The following is a 20,327-nucleotide window of genomic DNA, read 5'->3' on the forward strand; positions in this document are numbered from 1 at the left end:
TTACAGAAGGACAAAAGCGATGCCTGAGCTAAAATCAGCACAACGTTGCTGCAGGGCCCCGTGGCTCATCCAGTCCCCAGCAAATGCATCTCAGGGCGTTAATGAGCTGGACATAACGAAGCCCCTTTGGAGGAGCAGGACAAGAGTCTTCTCAGGTGATGGGGGGGAGGTTGGAAAATTGAACTTTTTCTTGCACATGAATCCTAAAGGTGGAGAGGAATCCCTGTCATCTCCATCTGTGGTCATAGGGATGATGCTGACACAGACTGCTAGATGAAGCCAAGTGCCACGCGTCACTGACGGGATGTGGTCACCTTGGCCCAAGCCCAGGGACACAGGTGAACAACGGACCTAAAGGGGAAGTGCAGCACAGCGCTCCCTCACCCTCCCACCCCGCGGTCATGTCACGGTAAGGCAGGGTGCAGTGCTCCATGGGGGAAGTTGCAGCAAAGCTGTGGCACAGAGGTTCCTAACACTGGCTGGTGGCCACTAAATCCTGAGACCCAAGCAACCGTTTGGCCTGGCTGCGTGGCTTGGTGCCATATCTCCAAGGCAAACTGCCAGCAGGGCTGCAGCTCCGTGGGTTTTGCCCTGAATCCTAAGTGCCCCCTCCACGCATCCCCCACACACCGTACCTCATGGCAGGCTGCAGTGCTGCGAAGCAGAAACCTCAGCATCAGTGCTTTCTCTGTGTTCAGGCTCACATACTCATAAGATTTGAAATGGTCTCAAAAGCAACAGGAAAACATAAACAAAAAAAGATGGACTTTGTAGACTGGGGTAGATTGAACAGGGGCTCTTGTCCAAATCTCTGCTCAAAGAAAATGCGTCAGGTCAGGTCACGCAGGAGCTTGTCTAGAGGAGGTTTGAATGCCTCCCAGGACAGATTGCTCACAGCTTCTCTGGGCTCCTGTTCCAGTGTTTGACCACCCTCATGGCAAAAAAGTTTTCCATGTAGCTAATGAGAATTTCCTGTTTTCTAGCTTGTGCTTATTACCTCTCATCCTGCCCCTGTGTACCTCTGACCGAACTCTGGCTCTGCCTTCTCTACAGCCTCCCACTAGGTAGTTGTAGGCGACAGTAAGATTCCTCTTTTACCTCCGCTCCTCCAGGCTGCTCAAACACAGCTCTCTCATCCCTCCTGTCAGCCCTGCTGCCATCCAGTCTCTTGGCTATTCCCCGGAAGAAGCCAAGTGGGAAGCCTCTACTGGGCAGCAGCACAGCAGGCCAGCATTGCGAGCCTTTGCCAGTCAGCCACCTTACCAGAGCCTGGCTCTGTTCACAAGGCCTTCAGTGCTCAAAACCAACCTCCGTTTTGGCTGGGAGAGCCATGCCCATCTGCACCCCCCAAATAAAATTCCACCTTGCTGTCTTCATTGTGATAAAGTACGTTTATTGTTAAAAACCTACAAGCTGGCCTTGCTGCTGCCACAACGTAGCTTGAGGCTCTCATACAGAGCACAGATCAAGTCCTGGTTGGTGGCACACTCGCAAGACTCATCAGCTGCAAGAGGAGGGTCCCATTACTGCCATCTCTCTCTCTATTTTCTTGTCTACAACACTTACAAATTTGTTTCCTCGTAAATAAAACCTGAGAGGTTTGTGTGACCATTCTCCCCTGTTGCCAACACCAATCCTGGTTGTGGCTACCACATCCTGCTCCCCTGGTAGTTCACGTCCAGGTACCATCCAGATGGCTGCATCTTGAGTCAGGTCCCTTTGGTCAAAAGCCTTATCAATCCCAAATGCTTGGCAGAGCTTGGAGGGCCCATTACACAGCTGCCAGTCCTTCAGTGGCTTTGCAGGTCCTTTCCTTGAAGCACTGCGCAGCTCTCGCATCACATCTAAACCCCGAAGAGGCTCCAAAGAACGAAGTAAGACAGCAGCCCCTTCCCCTGTGCAGAACAAGAACCACATGTTAGTACAGGGTTGTTTCTCAGGAGCATCTCCGCACTGAGCCCCAAGGCCAGTGGAAGCACCTCAGTTCTAAGCCTGAGGGAGCAGGGAATCGGCTGCGGCACCAGCCACAGGGCCTGCACTTCTCCCAGGCTGTCACAGCCCCAAGTCAGCTGCTAACCCATGGTCAGCACATTGCCTTCCCTATTCTGAATACCTGGAGTCCCATAACTCTGTGTCCTTGATTCATCAGAGCTGATTTGCTCTTCCTTAACCCCCACTTCTTGATGTTCGTAGGTCTTGCTGCTGCTCCAAGGCTTGCCAGAGGGCAAGAGGTTTTTCTTATGTCAGCACAATGTTCGGGAATAAATACACATATGGTTCAGTTTTGGCATAACTATCTGAAGCTGCTCCCAAACCCAGTGGATTTATAATAAACTCTGATTATAAGATCGCTAGCTAACAAAGGAGAGGAGGAATGAGTGTGGATGCTGCCAACAGAAAGAGACAGCTTGTGGAGTTAGGCTGGACAAAGCCTCCTGGCAAGCGGCGGCAGGCACTGGGAGCAGCCGCTGTCTGGGCTACCGCTGAGGGAGCTTGGGATGGAGGCGTTACCAGTGCCAGTACCCCGTCTGAGGTGTGGGTGGGACCAACGTGGCTTTGGGTAACTGCAGGGCTACAGAGCAGTCCGATCTGAATCCTTGTGCCAGGGAAGCTCTCACAGGATGGGGTCCTGGGGCAGGCAGGGGCTGCACCATCTCTGGCTGCAGGAAGCATGGCCCTGGGAGCATCCCTTCTGCAGAGATGGCCCATCTGCGACGAGAAGGGAAGAAAGCTGCCATTCTCTTCTCAAATGTGATTTATCACCCTGTCAGGAGCCTTTGGAAACTCCAGCTCCCCATAGCCATTGTGACCAGCTGCTCCCCCTCATTTTGGTGACAGTGAAGCAAAGATACAGCTCTGAGCAGAGAAATTCCCCTGCAAGGAGGATATCCAGCCTAAGTGGGTCATAAATACTTCCTTGATATTTTCCACTGGGGAGCAGGGAAGGTCTTCTCATGACCTTGAGTGGGCGAGCTGAGAGCCTGGCAATGCGATCTGTGTGCTGCCCCACACAGCACCCGTTGTGCTGGGGCCGCCCACGACATTCCTCCTCTCCAGCATCTGCGCTCTGGTGATGCTGCTCCACAAGAATCTCCTCTCCCTCTCCAGCCTCAAACATCTGGAGCCATGCTCAAGCCTGGCAAAGGCTCTTCTGTAGCCCACCAGATCCCTAGGGACCTGCGGTTTCCAAAAATAGAATCCCTCTCATATTTTGTACAAGTCCCACAATAAACTACTCTCCTGGGTTCCCAATGAACCTATAAACTGAAGGCCTGATTTCTTGCTTTTGCAAGGTGTGCCTCTTGCCTTGAACCTGCACAGAACCCCCACCGCCCTCAGTGCAGCTCAGTGAAATAAACAGACTCAATTCCAACAGCTGTCCGCAATCTGCTTCCAAACACTCCCTTCTCTAAGGAAGGGGATTGATGCTAATCTAGCAGCCAAAAGCTGCTTCCCTGTATGACAGTGATTTAGAGCTCAAAGCTCATTTTAGATTTTTAAGAACATGCTCCATGTCCTAATTCTGCTTTTCATCCATGCAAACAGAAACATCCTTCATGTTGGGATGCTGTCTCACTCACCAGGAACAACTGTCGGATTCTGAGGAGCTGCTAATTACACTACTTGCCTTCATCCATCATAAATGTAAGTGGAAACTGTGGTTACATGTGAATTAAAGCAAGTCCTTGGGAGCTCATGTGAAGAAAGACAAGCCCTCAGAGAAACTCCAGGTGCTCCAGAGCATCTGCACAGCAGTGGCAGGGTGTACCGGGCACTTGTCTCTGGCTGCTCTTTGTGCATTTCCACTAGGAAGTTTTCCAACTCTTTGTAGCTGTGTGCAACACAGACCCCTCTCTGCTCTGAGCCAGCAGCCCCTGAGTGTGAGAGCAACACCACGAGAGCTTTAGGAAGAGTCACCAGGCAGGATATGAGTGCAGGGATGCCTTGATGAGCTACTACTTTCTCTACCCTCCCAGCCCATGGGCTGACGTTCAGGACCGCCTGAGTGTATTTGCATATCAGAAGTTTTACTTTAACTACCAAATAGTTCCTGAATCCTTCTGGCTCACCTCCTGCCTGCCAGAGTGCTCGAGCCTTCCTTCTTCCCTTCCTGCAGCCTGCCACTGTGAGCTCTTGGGGTCACCTGGCTTCAGCAGCAGCCTGACACAGACACTGCCACCACCACGCCATCGGCAGCAGCGCAGCTTGGGTCCTCTGCTCCAGTCCAGAGGCAGTGTATTTACCTCCCGTGCCTCACAGAGTCACTTCATGTACCGAGCAGAGTTTAGAGCCAAAAGCTGGGATCTAGCAGCAATGCAGAGGCCAATTCTCTCCCTGGGCAGCTAGAAATCATGAAATGATAATGAAGTCCCACACCCGCGCTCTGCAGCTTGCTTCTCCCTCCCTGGATCAACTCCAGCTCTCATTCTTGGAAACAGCTCCTGGCTGCTGTAGAGACATTTTCTCCTCTCTCCACCCATCTGACTCACTGCTCTCAAAGCACTTCCTTCAAAGTCCTGGTCTAGGACCCAAAAGTTAGGAAGAAGTCCACACTGTGTGACCCTGCACCCGGGTAGAAAATCATCAGGATCCTGATTTTACAAGAGATTATTTCAGATCTGGCAGCAAAATGCTCACATTGGCAAATGCCTGAGAAAAAAAATCACAGCAAAGTCAAAGAGAAGCGTGACTGGCATTTATTGTCTTCCTGAAGCGAGGGAAGCCCAGTATCCCTCTTAGCCCTTGAGACGGCTCTTTGTACTAAGATTATTCTGCTGTTGCCAAGATTCACGGTAGGATTCATGCACGTTGAAGGACATTGGTTATATTTTTCTATAAACTTTTCTTCCTCTATCTTTTATGATTTCTCCAAAAACACCATGCAGTGATGCACTCCATTGCTTCAGGCAGTATCAGTCCTGACACAGTAATGGGAAAGGACTCTTCCAGTGTAGTCCCACGATTCAGCTTTATCTCGGTGATGTACACAAAGATTTCCCCTTCCTCTGTGACAAAAATCACGAGACCACCCTTCAGCTCGTTATGGCTTTATGAACACAAAAACACAGCCAAGTGGACTTGGCTGAATACACAAACAGCCTCAACTTCCCGCCTCAGCGTGGCGAGGCAACATGCTACAGCTGAAGTGTTTTTGCCATCTGTCGGCGGCATCACGCTGGGCTGAGGACATACTGCTGAGGACACTACGGTGGTGGTGGGTCTTGCAGTAAAACGTGCTTTTGTAGCTGCTCTACCACACACCTCCGGCAGCACAGCTCTACCGGTGACACACCTCTTCCTATCCCTGAGTGACACTGCTGAGCTTAAAGTGTAGAACAAACCAAATACAAAAACCAGAAGATGTTTATCCCAACTGGTATGAAAACAGACAATGCTACAAGGCTACATATGAAAAAAAGGGAGCTTTAAAGAGCGAGAGGCTCAAGAGCCAAATACCTCATTCTTGAGGAGGTATGCAGAGGGCAGCACGGAGGAGAGGCATATAAAGCCTTGCACATATGGTACTGTCTTAGATCCTGAGCTGATTAAGAAACAAAAAGCTGCCTGCACAATTCAAGTCAGAGTTTAGCTGTTGTCTGCTGCAACAGTCCAACCTGTGCTGCTTGCCTGGTCCCCACAGCGCCTGTGTCCGGGACAGCCCTGTGCAGCAGCTATGCCAAGAAGGTAGCAAAACACAGGCGACACAGAGAGCAGGGCGCTTTGATCTTCCTCCAGTGAAAGTACAGCTGCTTTCATTAAGCTAACAGCTCCAAATCAGTGCTCTGGCCGCTCAGTTCAAGAAGCTGAGCCGCGGCAGGACAGCAGCCAGTGGCTCTCTTGAAACGCGCCCCTTCCTCATCAGGACCCTGCTGCGGAAGCAGCACAAGGGCTTGCCAGCAGTGCAAAACTGGTCCTTTTGACCTGAGCCGGCACAGTTACGGCAATACAAGGTCTCAGCAGGGGCACAGAAATGCTGGGGAAAAGCAGGGGTTGAGACAACAGAATTCTGGATACAGAACAGGCGTTTCCAGCGTGAGGGCCAGATCACGCTACTACAGCTGGTACACGTGGCCACCCGATCTGACAGAGCAAAGCAGGGCACTGCTGGGGCAGCAAACCTAGGGCTGCAAAGCAAAATCTGCTGGGCATTTCCTCCTGCACCCCAACCCTGAAGAGTACAGAAAACTCACGTGAAGGCCTCGGTCACCGTCAAAAGCTTCCCGTCTGACCTCACAGTCAACTTCCCATAGCAAAACAGGCCTAAACGAATAATTGATGACGCAAAAGTCATCGTGCAGTAACGGCTGACATTCAAAGGGAGAAAAATCATTTCTAGAGCAAGGGCTCTGATAGCTGTGGTGCCTGAGAACAGACAGGGAACACAAATACTTCCAGGGCCCGTTCTTACACTTCGTCATCTCAGACTCTGTGTCCCCACAGCACCATATCAGGGCTGCAGAGCAGACAGAGGCTGAGTTCATTTCTTTTTAAAGCACAGGAAGATCCTGGCAGAGACAGGTAATAACTTACTAACAGATCTTTTTGCTTCATACAAGTTCTCTCTCTGCTTTAGTGCAGAGACCCACTGTCTTGGGCATTGCTTAGGGAACAAAATGTCTGGTCACACACATGGGAGAATGTCCTAATGCAACACAAATAACGTAAGAAACTAAAAATAAAGCTAAGAGCTCTCCTGAATCTTCAAATTTCCAAACAGCCTAACTTTTAAAGGTGTGGCTTGGAGCTATTTAGGAAGAGGGATATAAATTCTTTGTTAGCCATAATCACAGAAAAAGCAAAGGGACCCCAGAGGGACTGCCTGAAGTTTCACTCCCTGTGAAAGAAGTCACCTGGTATTCCCCCAGCCAGGCTCTAGGCAGACCTGGAGCATTCCCTGTACTGAAAAGTTAGCTCCATCTTGGGGCGGGGGGGGAAGGAGTGGAAGTCAGGGGAAAGATATTTATTTGGAAACAGGCAGGAACAGTACCCTGACACTGTTCTGTGCTTTACTGTGGTGTAAGATGGCAGCCAAGGAAAGAACTGATTTCTCCCGAAACCAGCCTCAGGCTTTCTGCCAATTCTCACGTCATTCAGTGTGAACTTTGCTAACATGCATCCAGGTCAAAATTGAAATGGCTTAAGGTGGCGTCAATTTGTGCGTGTTTGCAGATACCAGGGAATCCAAAAAACACCTTTCCACTTCTCCATTGTTCCAATTTGCTGCCCCCAGCAATACCATGTAGTATTGCCACATGTAAACCCCTTTATATGTTACTCATATAAAGCAAGTTGATCCACCATCCTGAATTTGTGGTGGTTTTTTGTTTGTTTGTTTGTTTGTTTTTGCCTTCTGCCCAGGTGCATAAATGCCACTACAGAAGCCTTCCTTCAGGCTAAAATACAGGACAAGCATCTTCTCTATCTATGGTAAGATGGGAAAAGCATCTCAGGTACAAATCTTCCCCCAAATTCTTTCTTTCAACACATCTGCACATGGGCAGATAAACTGAAGGAGTAACTGCGGATGCATCCCGTGCCATAAGAAACGTACAGCCATGCTGTTTACTTCAGCATCTTCCTGACAAAGTCAGTAGTGAAAGCCGTGCTTTGCGTCAGCATAGCTGCGGGTATGACAGCCTAATGAAGAATAAACAAGTGTGTAACAAAAATCTCTGAACTAGTTCCATCAAAACAGCGAGCTCATTGACTGTTGTGCTACAAAACTAAACATAGGTATATAAGGGAAAATTTCCAAAAGCACAGATTTCAAAGAAATCTTTTAGAATTCAAAGGCTAAGCATCTTTTTTTTTTTTAAATAAAAATTATTATTCCTAATATTTCATACACTAAGAACCCCATCCTGAACAAAAAAACCTTCTTTCATTATCTGAACAGATTTGGCAGAGACACCGTAATGAAATTCACGTGTTCATCCATCAGACTCCAGACTTCCATTTAGGAAGTCAGGCTCTTCCCCCACAGTATTACCTGGCACTGTTTTTCTGCTTGGCTCCTGCCCAAAGGCCAAAACCTGAGGATTAACGGTCACTGTGACAGCACTTGCTTTCCAGTTAGGAATATACAAGCAAGGTTTTTTGTTTGTTTGTTTTTGTTTTTAAGATCTATCTTTGCAATGGTGAAAAAAAAGTTTTTGAGATTTTTCAAACAAAGTGTTTAAGAAATACATGCTGCCATTTCAAGGTGTCTAATTAACCAATAACTTTATTCCAAGGCAAACACTGTCATTTGTAAGTAAAGCAAAAAAAAGGTCTACAAGCAACACCTGCTTGTTAAAAGGAGAATCGTTTGATTAGGGCTTTTATTATCTTGAGAATAATAGAAGATTAAAGATCCCATAACAGCCTGTTTTTTTTCCAGTGTTTTTTTTTTTCTCCTTAAGATACAGCAAAGCAGCTAAAATGGTCCTACAGTGACTACTTGCTTACACTTAGACATCACCACCTTCAAGGAACAAAGCTCACGGACTCACATGAATAAGGCAGCAGCTCTGGTCATCAAAACTGAAAGCTCCATCCTGTCAAGATTCCCTTCCAGCCCTTGATCTTTATTTTTGCATCTGAACAGCCACAGAGCTTGCAGCTGGGACAAAAACCCCATCTGGCTGGTCACTGCATAGCCAGAGATGGGCCCTGCTTGTAGCATCTGAAGCTAACGCACCGGCCACAGCTACAAACCGTTTACAATGGCAAAACTAAGGTCCCAAGGAAAGGTTATGACAACAAGTCATTGCCTTCACAGAGTCCATAGGGAACTCATGAGTGACTGCAACACAGCAAATGTAGATTGAAATATCAGACCCATGCTGTAGGCATTAAATCTCTTTCAGCCTCAGCTTACCTTGGCTGGAGACATTCACGCAGAAGTAAATCCCATAGATCTGATACACGTACAGGGTTCCTGGTTTCATGAACATCGCTGCGTTTCGCTGAGTTTGCTTCCCACCTTTCGAGTGGGAAGCTTCATCTTCCCCACCCAGATAGGCTTCTGTTTCAACGATCCTCCCCCAGAGCTCCCTGCCGTCAGGAAGTCGGCGAACTAAAATCTGAAATCAGAGGGCATCAGTTAGCAACCCCCTGTACAAAACAACCACAGCACAAGGATTGCGGAAGCAAGTCAGAAAAAAGGGCACGATGGTACAACCTACTCTCCTCTACCTCCATGAGGTCAGTCTGTAAGCTAATAAGAACTCCTTCAGTTTCTACTGTCTGGGCCACATCCCAATACAAGAAATTTCTACCTGTCATTCACTCAGCAAAATGCTTGGAGGGTCTAGATGTTACAGTATCATACAGAACAAATTTATGGCCATATATACAACAAATCAGCAATCTCCACAGCCCACAGAGCTTCTTTTGTGGTTATTTTCTGTATTCTCCACCTCAACCCAGCAGGAGAGCTAGAGGTTTAAGGCAAAAAAGCACCACTAATATCAACTCTGAAGTACCACAAATATGTATTCCTTCAATCAGAAGAAATATGACAGTAGCATAATTAAATAACTACTGTGATTGGATAGTCTCTCTCTCCTAGAGGTGTTTCAAAAAAGCCCTAATGACCATAGAGACAGAAGTACTATTGATACTTTGGTTATTTTCTACACCATGGAGAGGGCAATTGCAGGAGAGCTGGAAAGTGGCTTCAGGCAGACAACAAAGGATCTTTGTTATTGCAGTGCGTTCCTCACTGCTGCTACCTCCTTAAATAAAACAAAGTAGATGGGGAAAAACACAACCACAACGGTGAAAAGATTCTCTAGAAAAATAAACACTAAACTCTGTACATTTTTTTTTGTTTTGTTGTTTGACCTGATTTCTAAACTTTTTTTTTTTTTTTTACTTATTGCGTGTTTATAATATACTGCAGTATGGTCTCATCAGTCTAATTATAACATGTTCTGTGCTTCCATACTTAAAAACCGGCAATTCAAAAATGACTTGCAAGAAACAAAGCATATTTCCTAATAGATTTTTTTCCTGGATTGTTAATGCAGTTGTTGACCTGATCCAGTACAGATGCTCCAGAAGTCTGTCTTAAATGTTGCAACTCCTATATATCACATTTTCCCTACAGCAGTTCCCAAATCATTGAAAACAACATTTTATTGTTTTTGTGAACAACAGTGACTTCAGAAAAGCACCGGTGTCCGTGAACACCCCAAAAGCACACCCACATGGCCAAATTTCTCTTTCAATATGATGAAGTGCAATGGCAAAGTTACAATTTTAAGAGTATGCAGGCATTTCCCTCACTCTTCAGACAAACTATTTACAGTTGTAACAGTTTAAAATAATAAGTAATGCTAACAAACCAGGCACCTCCAAAATCTGGTAGAGCAAAGATAATGAAAGTAAACACTAAGCTACCAATGCAGTTACAATTATATCAAAATGAAACCATAGATTACATCATGGGAGACTGAAAGTTATACTTTAAAGAAAATCTAAAATTAACACAGAATTTGCCTGGTTTGTAATTCTAGGCTTAAATAGGATAAGTATGGAATTGGGACTAAAATATCATCTGCCTGGGGCAACAGAATGCATGAGGATGTTGGAATCATTACGACAACAAAAAAATGCACTAGTACAAGAAAACTTCAGGTATCTTCATATAGACTAAGAAAATACCGCAGTAGGGTTGGCCACAGACCATATTTTTTAGATACCAACAAATGTTGGTACATAAACTCTCAAAGTGATCCAGAGCAAAATGCAAAGTGTCCTCCAAAGGCTCATCTCTGAAAAAAAAATTTCACGAAGTTGTTCAATTTGTTGAACTTTCAGCCATGAAGTATAAAGTTCAGTGTCCTTCCACAAGCTTTCAGGTCTAAAAATAATCTATTACAGTATTGCTTACCAGCAAAAAGGGGAAACTACATAAAATGAGGAAGCTTGTTAGGAAGAACTTAAAAGAGGCAGCCAAAGGCCAAAGCAGGAAAGGCAAGCCTCTAGCAGGAAGTCTATAAAGAGCAAATACACATCATGACGTCTGAGAGAAAAGCTGAGAAAGAACAAAAAAAACCCAGCAGGGTTAAAAAACCAGCAGAGCAAAGGCATTAATTACAGGCAAGACAGTATCCTTCAAAAATAAAACCAAAGCTAGACACAGCAATACATGCCAAAAACAACAGTTAGTGGAACAAATTCCTGAAGTTATCTAAACCAATGAGAACCCAGAGAGTTCACCCTACAGATAATAAAGGTATATTAAAAAAAAGTCTCAGATAAGATTGTAGCAGTAAAACTAAAAATACATTTTGCAGTTGTGTTTAGGAGGTCCCAGACTGGAACTTTTTATAGGAAGGAACTCCCTCCCATAAAGAGAGCCGGAGGGTTTTCTGAAGGACTTGCTGAGCAGAAGAGACACACTTAATCTCCCGTACTCTGATTTCCAAAGGCTTTCAGCAAGGTCCACAAATTCCTCAAAATTTCTGCAGTGCGATAAAGTAGAAGGTATTTTCATGAACAATTACTTGAAAACTCAGAAACAACAGGTAGGAATAACAGGTCAGAGTTTAACTGTGGGACTGTGGAATCCCAGAGGCCTCCATGCTAGGGCTTATGTTGCCTCACGTATTTGTGTTAATAATCTGGGTAAGGTGATTGTTAGCAAGCTCCCCATCTCTACTGACAATACTGAGTTAAGCAGAACAGCAAAAATAAAAGTAGATAGTGCGAGACACAACTCTCATAGTGTACTTCCAGGTGAGAATGGAATATTCCAGTACCCTATGACAGTGGATATTGGTCAAGAAAGGCCAAGGAGCTGGCATGCTATTAGCATCTTAAGATATAAAGTGGAGGTAGAGGAGAAAATTATGTTGACTGCGCAGCATTACTTTCCAGTGGGCAAAGCAGGAGCCAAAAACAAATAAAGGAATACCTTTATGTCTTCATCCAAAACAGATTTAGCTACTAGTCTTTAATTTCCTAAACTTTACAAGAGAAAAAATGAGGAGAACAGTATTCCTAAAATAGAAAAGCCCTAGGGTCAAATTGCAGAAAAATAATTTCATCCTTTTACACTAAATTATTAGCTAGCACATGCTTCAGCACAGTAATCTGTGTTCATGTCTTACCTGTCCTAGAAAGGATTTGGCCAGACTAATACAGGGCTGGCTGAAAAAATCTGCTTCTAGCTGGAAAGACTTTTTCTTCTCTGTTGCAAAATATTTGCTGCTTTTTGGAGAAGAGTCCCCATCAGGAGTGGTGTTCAGGTTCTCCAAAGCATCAGAGGGAGGGATGCTGGAGTTGCTTTGGAGAGCACTTAATTCAGCCAACAGCTTTCTTTTTCTTGGCATAGTTCTAGAAAATAGATATAAAGATAATTATGTAATGAGATGTAAAGCTTATTTAAAAGTAACTCATGTCCACAAACTCTTATTTTTACACATCTCTCCACAACAATGAATCTGAAAGGTTAGACAACTTAGGCAAACTACAGACGCAGGTGACATATTTAGCCGGGTCTACATCAGGTTAAGCAAATACTGGGCCCTGCTGATACACAAATAGAAAATGGCAGTTTGAGTTTTCATCTTGTAAAGACTCCAGATAGAAAATAACTCAGTTCCACGTAGCAGTAAAAATATGTTTGCTTTTAGGTTAGGAAATTCCGAACTTGAAAATAAATATGAAGCAGTACTATGTTAGTTCTCCAAAAAAGGAGATAATCTGTTAAGCAGACAAAAAAGAATACAAAACAAACACCCTGAAAATTGTGCCAAGTTAGAAAGTTCAGAGGAGTGAGGTATCAATCATTTTATACAGTAATGTAAGTGGATAACAATCTAAGTCTCCACAGGGCACAGAACATTTGAGATGGGAGATGCCCTATTTACAGTCATAGCGTCAAACTTGTTTATCATGCGGTAAAAATGTTTCTATTAAGACCTTCACAAAATAAGCTTTAAACTCACCTACCAAAGAGACGAAGAGCAGTCTGTTCCAGCCTACAGTATGTATTTGTGACAACTACATAAGATAAAATTGTTCTTTTAGATTTGTCACCAATTTACTACGCGAGATTCAAAAGTTAGTTTCTTTTTCTGTGCGGCAGTCCTTATACCTGTCAAAGAAGAACAAAGTTATTTATTCACTCTGTAAAGCTCTTTGAAACCTATGTTGGCTAACAGCGTGATGTGGGAGCTGGGGGCGATGGATTAGCGCCGTGACTCCAGCTAGCTTTGGCTGGAGCTATTTTCCTGCAGGAACATCTGCAGAGCACAGCACAGAAGTGAGCTGTTTTTGGGGAGTTGTGTATGCTGCTCTTGGTTCTTACTGGACTCTCAGAACCTCCCAGGTAGGCTAAGAGATTTTGGAGCTGTAGGTCATAATACCAACAAAGCATCATTTACTCAGGAACAACTTAACAGTTTTCTATTTCTTCTCAGGGTCTAGCAAAAGCCAATCTCCCAGCTGGGACATTGTCACTTTTGGAAATGCTCTTTATTTAGCCTTTTTTATATAAAAAGGCTAAGAAAACAGTGGGAAAAAAACGCACTTTTCCTGTACTCCAACAATACCGGATACACAAAAAGCTGAAACCAAACTTTAAAAAAATTCCCCCCCTCGCGTTAAATTTGGAAAGTGTCAGCCTCAAAAAGGGAGTCTTATAAGAGACTGCAATGACATCAGGTTTTAAAAGATGCCTCACCAATGCTAAAATTCAACCACATCTAGACACAAGGGAAAAAAGCAAGAGTTCAACATCCTATGTAAGTGGAAATCACAAGAGACCTACACACAGCTGAATCTGCAAGGGAAGCATGTACATAGTTAAACTGCTGCCGCTCATTCTTCACTAGATCAGGAACTTTTAAAAAAGCCTACAAAACCTTTTGCCATCAAAAAAGATCTGTAGCTTGCTTTGATATTTTTCACAAAGACATCAGCAACAGTTTCCTTTAACTGCACTGAAACAATAATGAAGCACAAGTGCCGTTCCCCGGTACTGTTATTTTCTACTGCAGAAATAGAGACACATGCATATAAAGATACACAGAAAGAAAATCACAATGCCATGACTTGCAAAAAGACTATATGTTTGTTTCTTCCTGAACATCTAATTCTTTACGGCAATAATTCAGTGATGTTAGAGACTTGGCATAGAATGGCCAACTCCATGCCAAGCATTCTGCTCTGGACCATGGCTTTCACTTTGTATCAATTCTTGAAAACTGTATTAGAAGTCACCCACCTCCCTCAGACAAAATTGCCTGTTGGCCTTTGCAAACATGAGTCCTGCCTAGAAAGGAGGATGTGGATGGGAAAAGGGGTTGCGTGAAGGAAGGGACAGAAGAGGAATACTTCCCCATATCAGGCTAACTTCTAAAGAGTCAATCAAAGGAATGCTTCACACTGGAGACCACCCCCAGACTCTTCTGACAGCGTTAACTGGAACTTCTGGATCACCAGCGGTACACGAAGACACGCTGAAAACATGGCCAATTTGTGTGGAGCACTAACTCAGTTGGAAAGTTGCGCTTTTATGGAATGCAACATCAGAAACAGGATCTGGGTTGCCTGGCACCTGTTGCCTTTCCAGTTAAGTAATTCTTAAAAGCTGGAAGTGCTCTCACGGACATGTTACACGGGCAGCCCAAGGGCACTTGTAATTTCATTGCTATAGGCTGATCTCACACAGACCTCAGCATCTTCAGCTCTCATTAGAAACAGCCTCATAGTCATGAGAAACGCAGAGCCTACAAAACGTGATTTCATTAAGAGCAAAAACCCAGACTGAAGGGAATGCAATACCATTCCAGAAACCCAGGAAACCCCCAGTGTACCCGCTGTCTCCCTGCTCGTTCATACCAAGATATGAAACAAAAAACTCTACGCCTCAAAGCCTATCTACATTTTCTACAAAGAATGTTGCTTGAAACAAGTCCCTTCTTGCCAAATGAAAAAGCACACTGCAGAAGACAGTGCATATCAAGTACCCAAGCCCTATTCACTCGGGAAGTAAGAGACACCATCTCTTCTTAATGCAAGTCTACAGACAAATCCCACAACTCTTTATTTCCATCTAGATTTTCTTGCTGGTATAGTAAACAAGTTATACTTCTATATCGTGTGCCTCAAGTAAGAATCAGCTGTGGGTTCAACACTTTTTACTAATCCCGTTGTAACCAAACTAGCTACAAGTCATTAAGCACATGTGTATACATACACAGAAACGTAGGCAAGGTGGGAAGAAGATCAAGATGTTCAGCCCAGAAAAGGTAAAAAGGACAACATGATAAAGCGACACAGGAGTCTTAACCCACCTCCTCAGTTCTGTTACCCAGTTCAGTCCATGGCTACAAGCAACCTCACCACTGCCTTCTGACTACGCCCAGTTCCACCATGCTCCTTCTGAGGTAAGGGTACCAGTGCACACAGTTTTCAAGGGGCTGGCACACCGCATATACAAAGAGACCTTCAGTGTAATTTCTCTTTTGCTGAGATGTGAAATACGACTTGTCTTCCTTACTGATGAAGAAAGCTTCACAGAATTAGTCATTAAGGCTCCAAAAGCTCACTCATTTTGTGTGCGAAATTACGACTCTGCACCCGCACCCACATGAATCAGTTTACATTTGCAATTGAGCAGCCATTAATGTTAAGCCATCTGGAAACACTTACAGTCAGAGCCCTGCACCACTTACAGGTCCTTTAGGAAAGGTTGCACAGCACATCCCTGCGGCACTCCAGTGCTGACATCCCCTCATCGCCAGGGCTGCCCATTTACTCACACCCTCTTCCCTATCTGCATGAAGCGTTTATGACAGGCTGACTTTCTTCAGACATTTGTTTCATTCTGATTTTTGCCCCCCCCCCCCCCCAAGTTCTAACTGTTTTTAACTGAGTGCCAAACTTGAAGTTTAAATGAAAGCAAAAAAGTTAAATACAATATTGACAATGGATGTTAGCTAGCTCAGCCTCCTGAGATCTAAGTTAACCAAGGCATTACCAAGCGGCATTTAGAGAGGCCACAAAACACTGATCTGCAGTTCATTTTCTTCTTTATATCTGCATTATATGTAGCAAACCTACTTTGAGTACATTTGGCTAATCATCCAAGAACTACGAGTTATTTTTGTCTGCCTATATGATAACAGTGAGAACAGTCTTGATTTGTAAAGCATACTCAAAGAGCTCAAAAATGATACAGCACTTAACTCTTAGGTACCTACTGTACAAATTTATCCTAGAAAACACATTCCTTCCCCAAACCTTAACATTGCATGAGAAACAATTTAGTTAGGCATGGGGGTTTGACTCGATGACCAAAGACATTTCTCCAAAGCCTTCATTAATGCACTGACAAAAAGGAAAATGTATGACTAAAATGCTTAAACTTCCAAATAATATCCACAAAGAGTCCCACTTAAGAGTTCCTGCTGAAGTACAGTAACTTAAAGACCAGGAAGAAAAACATAAGACACAAAGATTTACCCACAAAAGGATCCAGGAGTTATTCCCTCCATAAACATGGAAGCAAAGGGTTCTTGCAGTTCCTCCTAAGAAGTCAGCCCTCGGCTCAGACTCAGAGAAAGGACCCACTCCATACCCAATTTTACAGAGGTGCAATATGTGAAGTCCTATGAGAAGTTTTTGACAGGCAGGTGGGGCAGGGGACAGGTTATTTCCTCCAAATTTCAGGTCCGCTACTCAAAGAAAGGCCTTAGTATTCAAGCTTTGTTCAACCTGAACTCTCCAACAAGACCATGTGGAGGGAATCACAGCCACACTTCGTAATCAGTCATGAGACAGACTCAGTAACAGCTAAGATGCTGCTCTAGGAGATTAAATTGGGACTGATTCAATGCACATGTTATGAGCCTGTCTCCTTAGTGAGAAAGTCCCTTTCTTCAATTTTCAACCAAAGGAAAGACTTTTCCTACATTTAGTGATTCAGGGTTAATCTTTACAGTTAGAGACAGAATACTTGTCTGTACCTTGCATTGCACTACCAGGCATTGTTAAATAATTCAAGTAAGAAAACAGAACACTTGATCAAAGCCTTAATGGATGATGATCTGTTGAGATACAATTGTAAATGCAGGTTAAAATAAATAGCTGATGTAATGTCCACCACAATAATGAGCAATTTCAAAACCCCCAAAGTCTTCAGGCTCTACGTAAACAATGAAGGATCTGAGGAGAGGCCAATTTCCCGCACAGCTTTGGATCATACGCTGTATGGGACAAAACTAGCTTGCTAGTGGCAACGAGACAAAAAACATCTGATGATGTAATACAGGAACAAAAGCTAAAGTTTCTCCTATAAAAAGACACTTCCAGTAATCTAGCAAATCCCCACTTATTGTAGAGGCCGTGAAAATATGAGTCAGACATAGATATGAACTAGTAAAGCATGAACACGGTCCCTTTCGTGCCACAGTAGCCTTGATTCTAACACGGCATTCTTACTTAGAAAAGCCTCCATTTTCCAAAACAGATTAGCAGCACATTTCCTGGAGACTGGGTATTTCCCCTCCTTATAGGGTCTAATTCATACCATTTTTTATTTTTATTTTTGGCACGCACACATCTGTACAGCAGTTGGCCTTCCAGCATTTAGCTGTGAAATCACCCATCTTCCAGGATCTCTGGAGCATCTCTGACCGATTCCATTATCTGTGCATTTCGTTATGTACAAAAATGCCAAAGGAAGCTCTGCAGAGCAGAAGTGGCAGGCCAGGAAATCCCTGTGCACCCAAAGGCAGCCGTCCATTTCATCACGCTTTATTTAATCAGCGGATCGCGCCTCTCTCGCCCCAGCCCCAACTGCATTCACAGAACGGGGATGCTGTTTTCCCCTCAATGTTCATTACGTGGTCTTTGCAACATCTTAAAGCCAGAAAGTGTAGAAAATAGTTTTTTATAGTATTAGAAAGGGATGTTTCGATACGCAAGCCTGAAATAAACAGCACTGGCGACCGTGAAGACAGCTGCAAGAGCGTCTGTTTCTAGGAGATAGGTGGGAAGAAACACCGGGAAGCGTTTGCCACTTGTGCTGGTGGAATCCTGCAGAGCAGGAGCCGTTCCAGCAGCAGCACCGGGGGCCTGCCCGCACACCAAGCCGCAGGACACCCCAATCACCACGGTCACGTCTCGCAGGGCAGCCCCGTCCTACCGACGCCTCCAGGCCTCGCACGCTGGCGCCGGGCCCCGGCTGCGGCGGAGGCGGCCCCGGGGGGAATTCACGGCCCCGCAGCCCGCCCGGGGTGGGCCCGGCAGCGGCCTCCAGCCCGCCCGGCCCCGCCGCACACGCACCTGGCTGGGGCCGCGCCGTGCCGGCCGCCGTCCCGCGGTGCCACCGGGCCGGGCCGGGCTGGGCCGAGCCGGGCTGGGCCGGGCCGCTGGCGGGCACCGCCTCCCGGTGAGGCCGCCGCCCGCCCGACGCGGCCGTGAGGGGCCGGGCTGCTGAGGGGCGACCCGAGAGGGGCTGGGGGGAGGCGGTGGGCTTTGTAGCCCGCCTGTGTTCCCGCAGGCCTCCCTCCGGCCTTGTCACCTGCGAGGAGGAAGCGTTCAGGCTTTCAGAACAGGCCCAGAGAGCGCTTGCGTTTTGTCACCCTCCAGTCAGCGAGGCAGGGCTCTTGCTGCGCTCGCAGAGAAAGCGTTTGTTGCTTCTTAATCTTGATTTAAGGATTGAAATGATTGAGCTGCTGCTGCGCTGAATGCTGCTACGCTCATTCACTTCTTCACTAGTAAAATGTCCCGTGGATTTTTGGCCTTACCGTCTCCTGTGTCCAGGTACCGGGCTCTTACTGCCTTGTCGGACTAAAAAGGCCTCAATTTTTTTTTTCTTGCCATCTTTTCACGGTGTAGATGGTGATGGTCCACAATCAAACCGATTTACGACCCTGTCTCTGAGCTTGCTTGATCTTTCATTGTAATTCTTTTATGGACCACAGATTGCTTTGAACTCTTCCTGGTTTTCAACGTCGACTTTCTGACATGTTGCTGCTTCATATTAATGACACCCAGAAAAATGAAATAAAGGGGTGAATATACATTCCAGTGAATATGAATGGTTACAAGCTGACTTCATAGAAAGCTGCATTAATTATTCCCTCAGTTCTCTGAATAACAAGTGTCTGGCCTGCAGAAGAAGATTCTTGGCTTTGGCTTTTACCCAGATGGAGCGCATGGTCAAAACGGGGTCAAAAGAAGATTTTCCTCACCACTTTCTGGAGATACGCAGGGCTATGGATTCATAAACAAGTGTTTGCATAAAGGGTACTAGGAAAGGTCTGATTGATCAAAATGTATTTATTTCCTATTTATACAATAAAATGCTGTTTGCCCTGCTGGGTTCCAGGGTAGCCATAGCTAGGACAGCACCAAGTCCCTTGGAGATGGTTAGGAGCCAGCCGTGCAGAGAAGGAGCACTTAGTGTCTGTCTCATTCATAAATTTGCGCGGAAGGATAACTTAGTTTACTCACCAGCATTTTAGGAGACATCAGAAGCCTTGGAGGTGCGGTCAGGTGTATGCGTGGCTAAAGATGGCCTTGTGGAGGCACAAAATGACATGAAGAAAAAACCGATACACTTTGTAACTCAAAACAACACCAAGAATGCACTGAAGAGTTGCTAAAGCTTTCTGGTAAAGCATGATAGCGCTGATATTGTACTGCTGTAGAAAAGAAAGGGCAGGAAATATACACACATATTAAAGTTATTAATATTTTAATTGGAGATCTCTATATGACTTTGTTTTGTTAAACTGGACAAAAATAAGCTCACAATAGTTAGGATTCCCTGCAGAAATACTGCTGTCCAGCTGCATAAATGCATTTAGCTCCAGCGGGAAATCAGTTGCTTGTGTTATTAGCAAAGAAATCAGGAGATATATATATATATATATAAAATCATAAACAGTGTTGATTGCCTGAATGTCTCCAGAAGAGCTTAGCATCTTGGACTTCCTTACTCGCATGGTTAACATCCCAGCTTTAATATGGTGTCAATATAAGAACGGAAGGCCAAGAATGTGTATAAAAAGGAAGATAACCAAGCATCAAACTGGCCTTTCATCAAATTCCGAAAGCTAAATGTGAAACTAAGAAAGAATGAGAGATGTAGAAAGGGTTTCCTGATGTCAGACTAGTTCAGCTCTGCAGACTTTCTCCTGTAGGAGTCTGTGGGACAGGCACTTTCAGGAATGCTGGCTTCTTTGATGACACAAAGGAAGTATTTCAAGCTTTTAACACCTGAAGAATGCAAATTGCTCCAAGCTACAGCATATGCCATGTTCTTCTTTTGTCAAATAACTTCACTGTAACAGAATTAAAACCTAAAATAGCCTCTT

General features: G+C 45.0%; 1 protein-coding gene across 2 annotated transcripts; it reads right to left on the reverse strand.

Moving 5' to 3' along the window:
- Positions 1-1,372: 1,372 nt before the first annotated feature.
- MPG (N-methylpurine DNA glycosylase) lies at positions 1,373-18,428 on the reverse strand. 2 transcript variants are annotated; one of them, XM_080557281.1, is made up of 5 exons: positions 18,289-18,428; positions 12,942-13,090; positions 12,102-12,327; positions 8,861-9,065; positions 1,373-1,895 (listed from the first exon to the last, which is right to left on the reverse strand). In XM_080557281.1, exons 3-5 carry the CDS (start codon positions 12,321-12,323, stop codon positions 1,501-1,503), a joined length of 822 nt encoding a protein of 273 aa, XP_080413407.1. In that variant the 5' UTR covers positions 12,324-12,327; positions 12,942-13,090; positions 18,289-18,428; the 3' UTR covers positions 1,373-1,500. The 2 variants fall into 2 exon arrangements, with proteins under 2 accessions (XP_080413407.1, XP_080413406.1); XM_080557280.1 differs by having other exon boundaries at positions 12,946-13,090; positions 18,289-18,427.
- Between the last annotated feature and the right edge of the window lie 1,899 nt (positions 18,429-20,327).

The sequence above is a fragment of the Anser brachyrhynchus genome (assembly GCF_964034855.1).
Source record: "Anser brachyrhynchus genome assembly, chromosome: 15".
Taxonomy (NCBI): Eukaryota; Metazoa; Chordata; class Aves; order Anseriformes; family Anatidae; genus Anser; species Anser brachyrhynchus.

Bases quoted from the DNA above. Each gene is read 5' to 3' on its own strand.
- MPG (XM_080557281.1), bottom strand. From the start codon at position 12,323: ATGCCAAGAAAAAGAAAGCTGTTGGCTGAATTAAGTGCTCTCCAAAGC. The intron at 9,066-12,101 runs GTAAGACATGAA...CTCTGATTTCAG, and splicing joins CCAAATCCTTTCTAGGACAG to ATTTTAGTTCGCCGACTTCC. The intron at 1,896-8,860 runs GTAAGCTGAGGC...TGTTCTGCACAG, and splicing joins CGTGAATGTCTCCAGCCAAG to GGGAAGGGGCTGCTGTCTTA.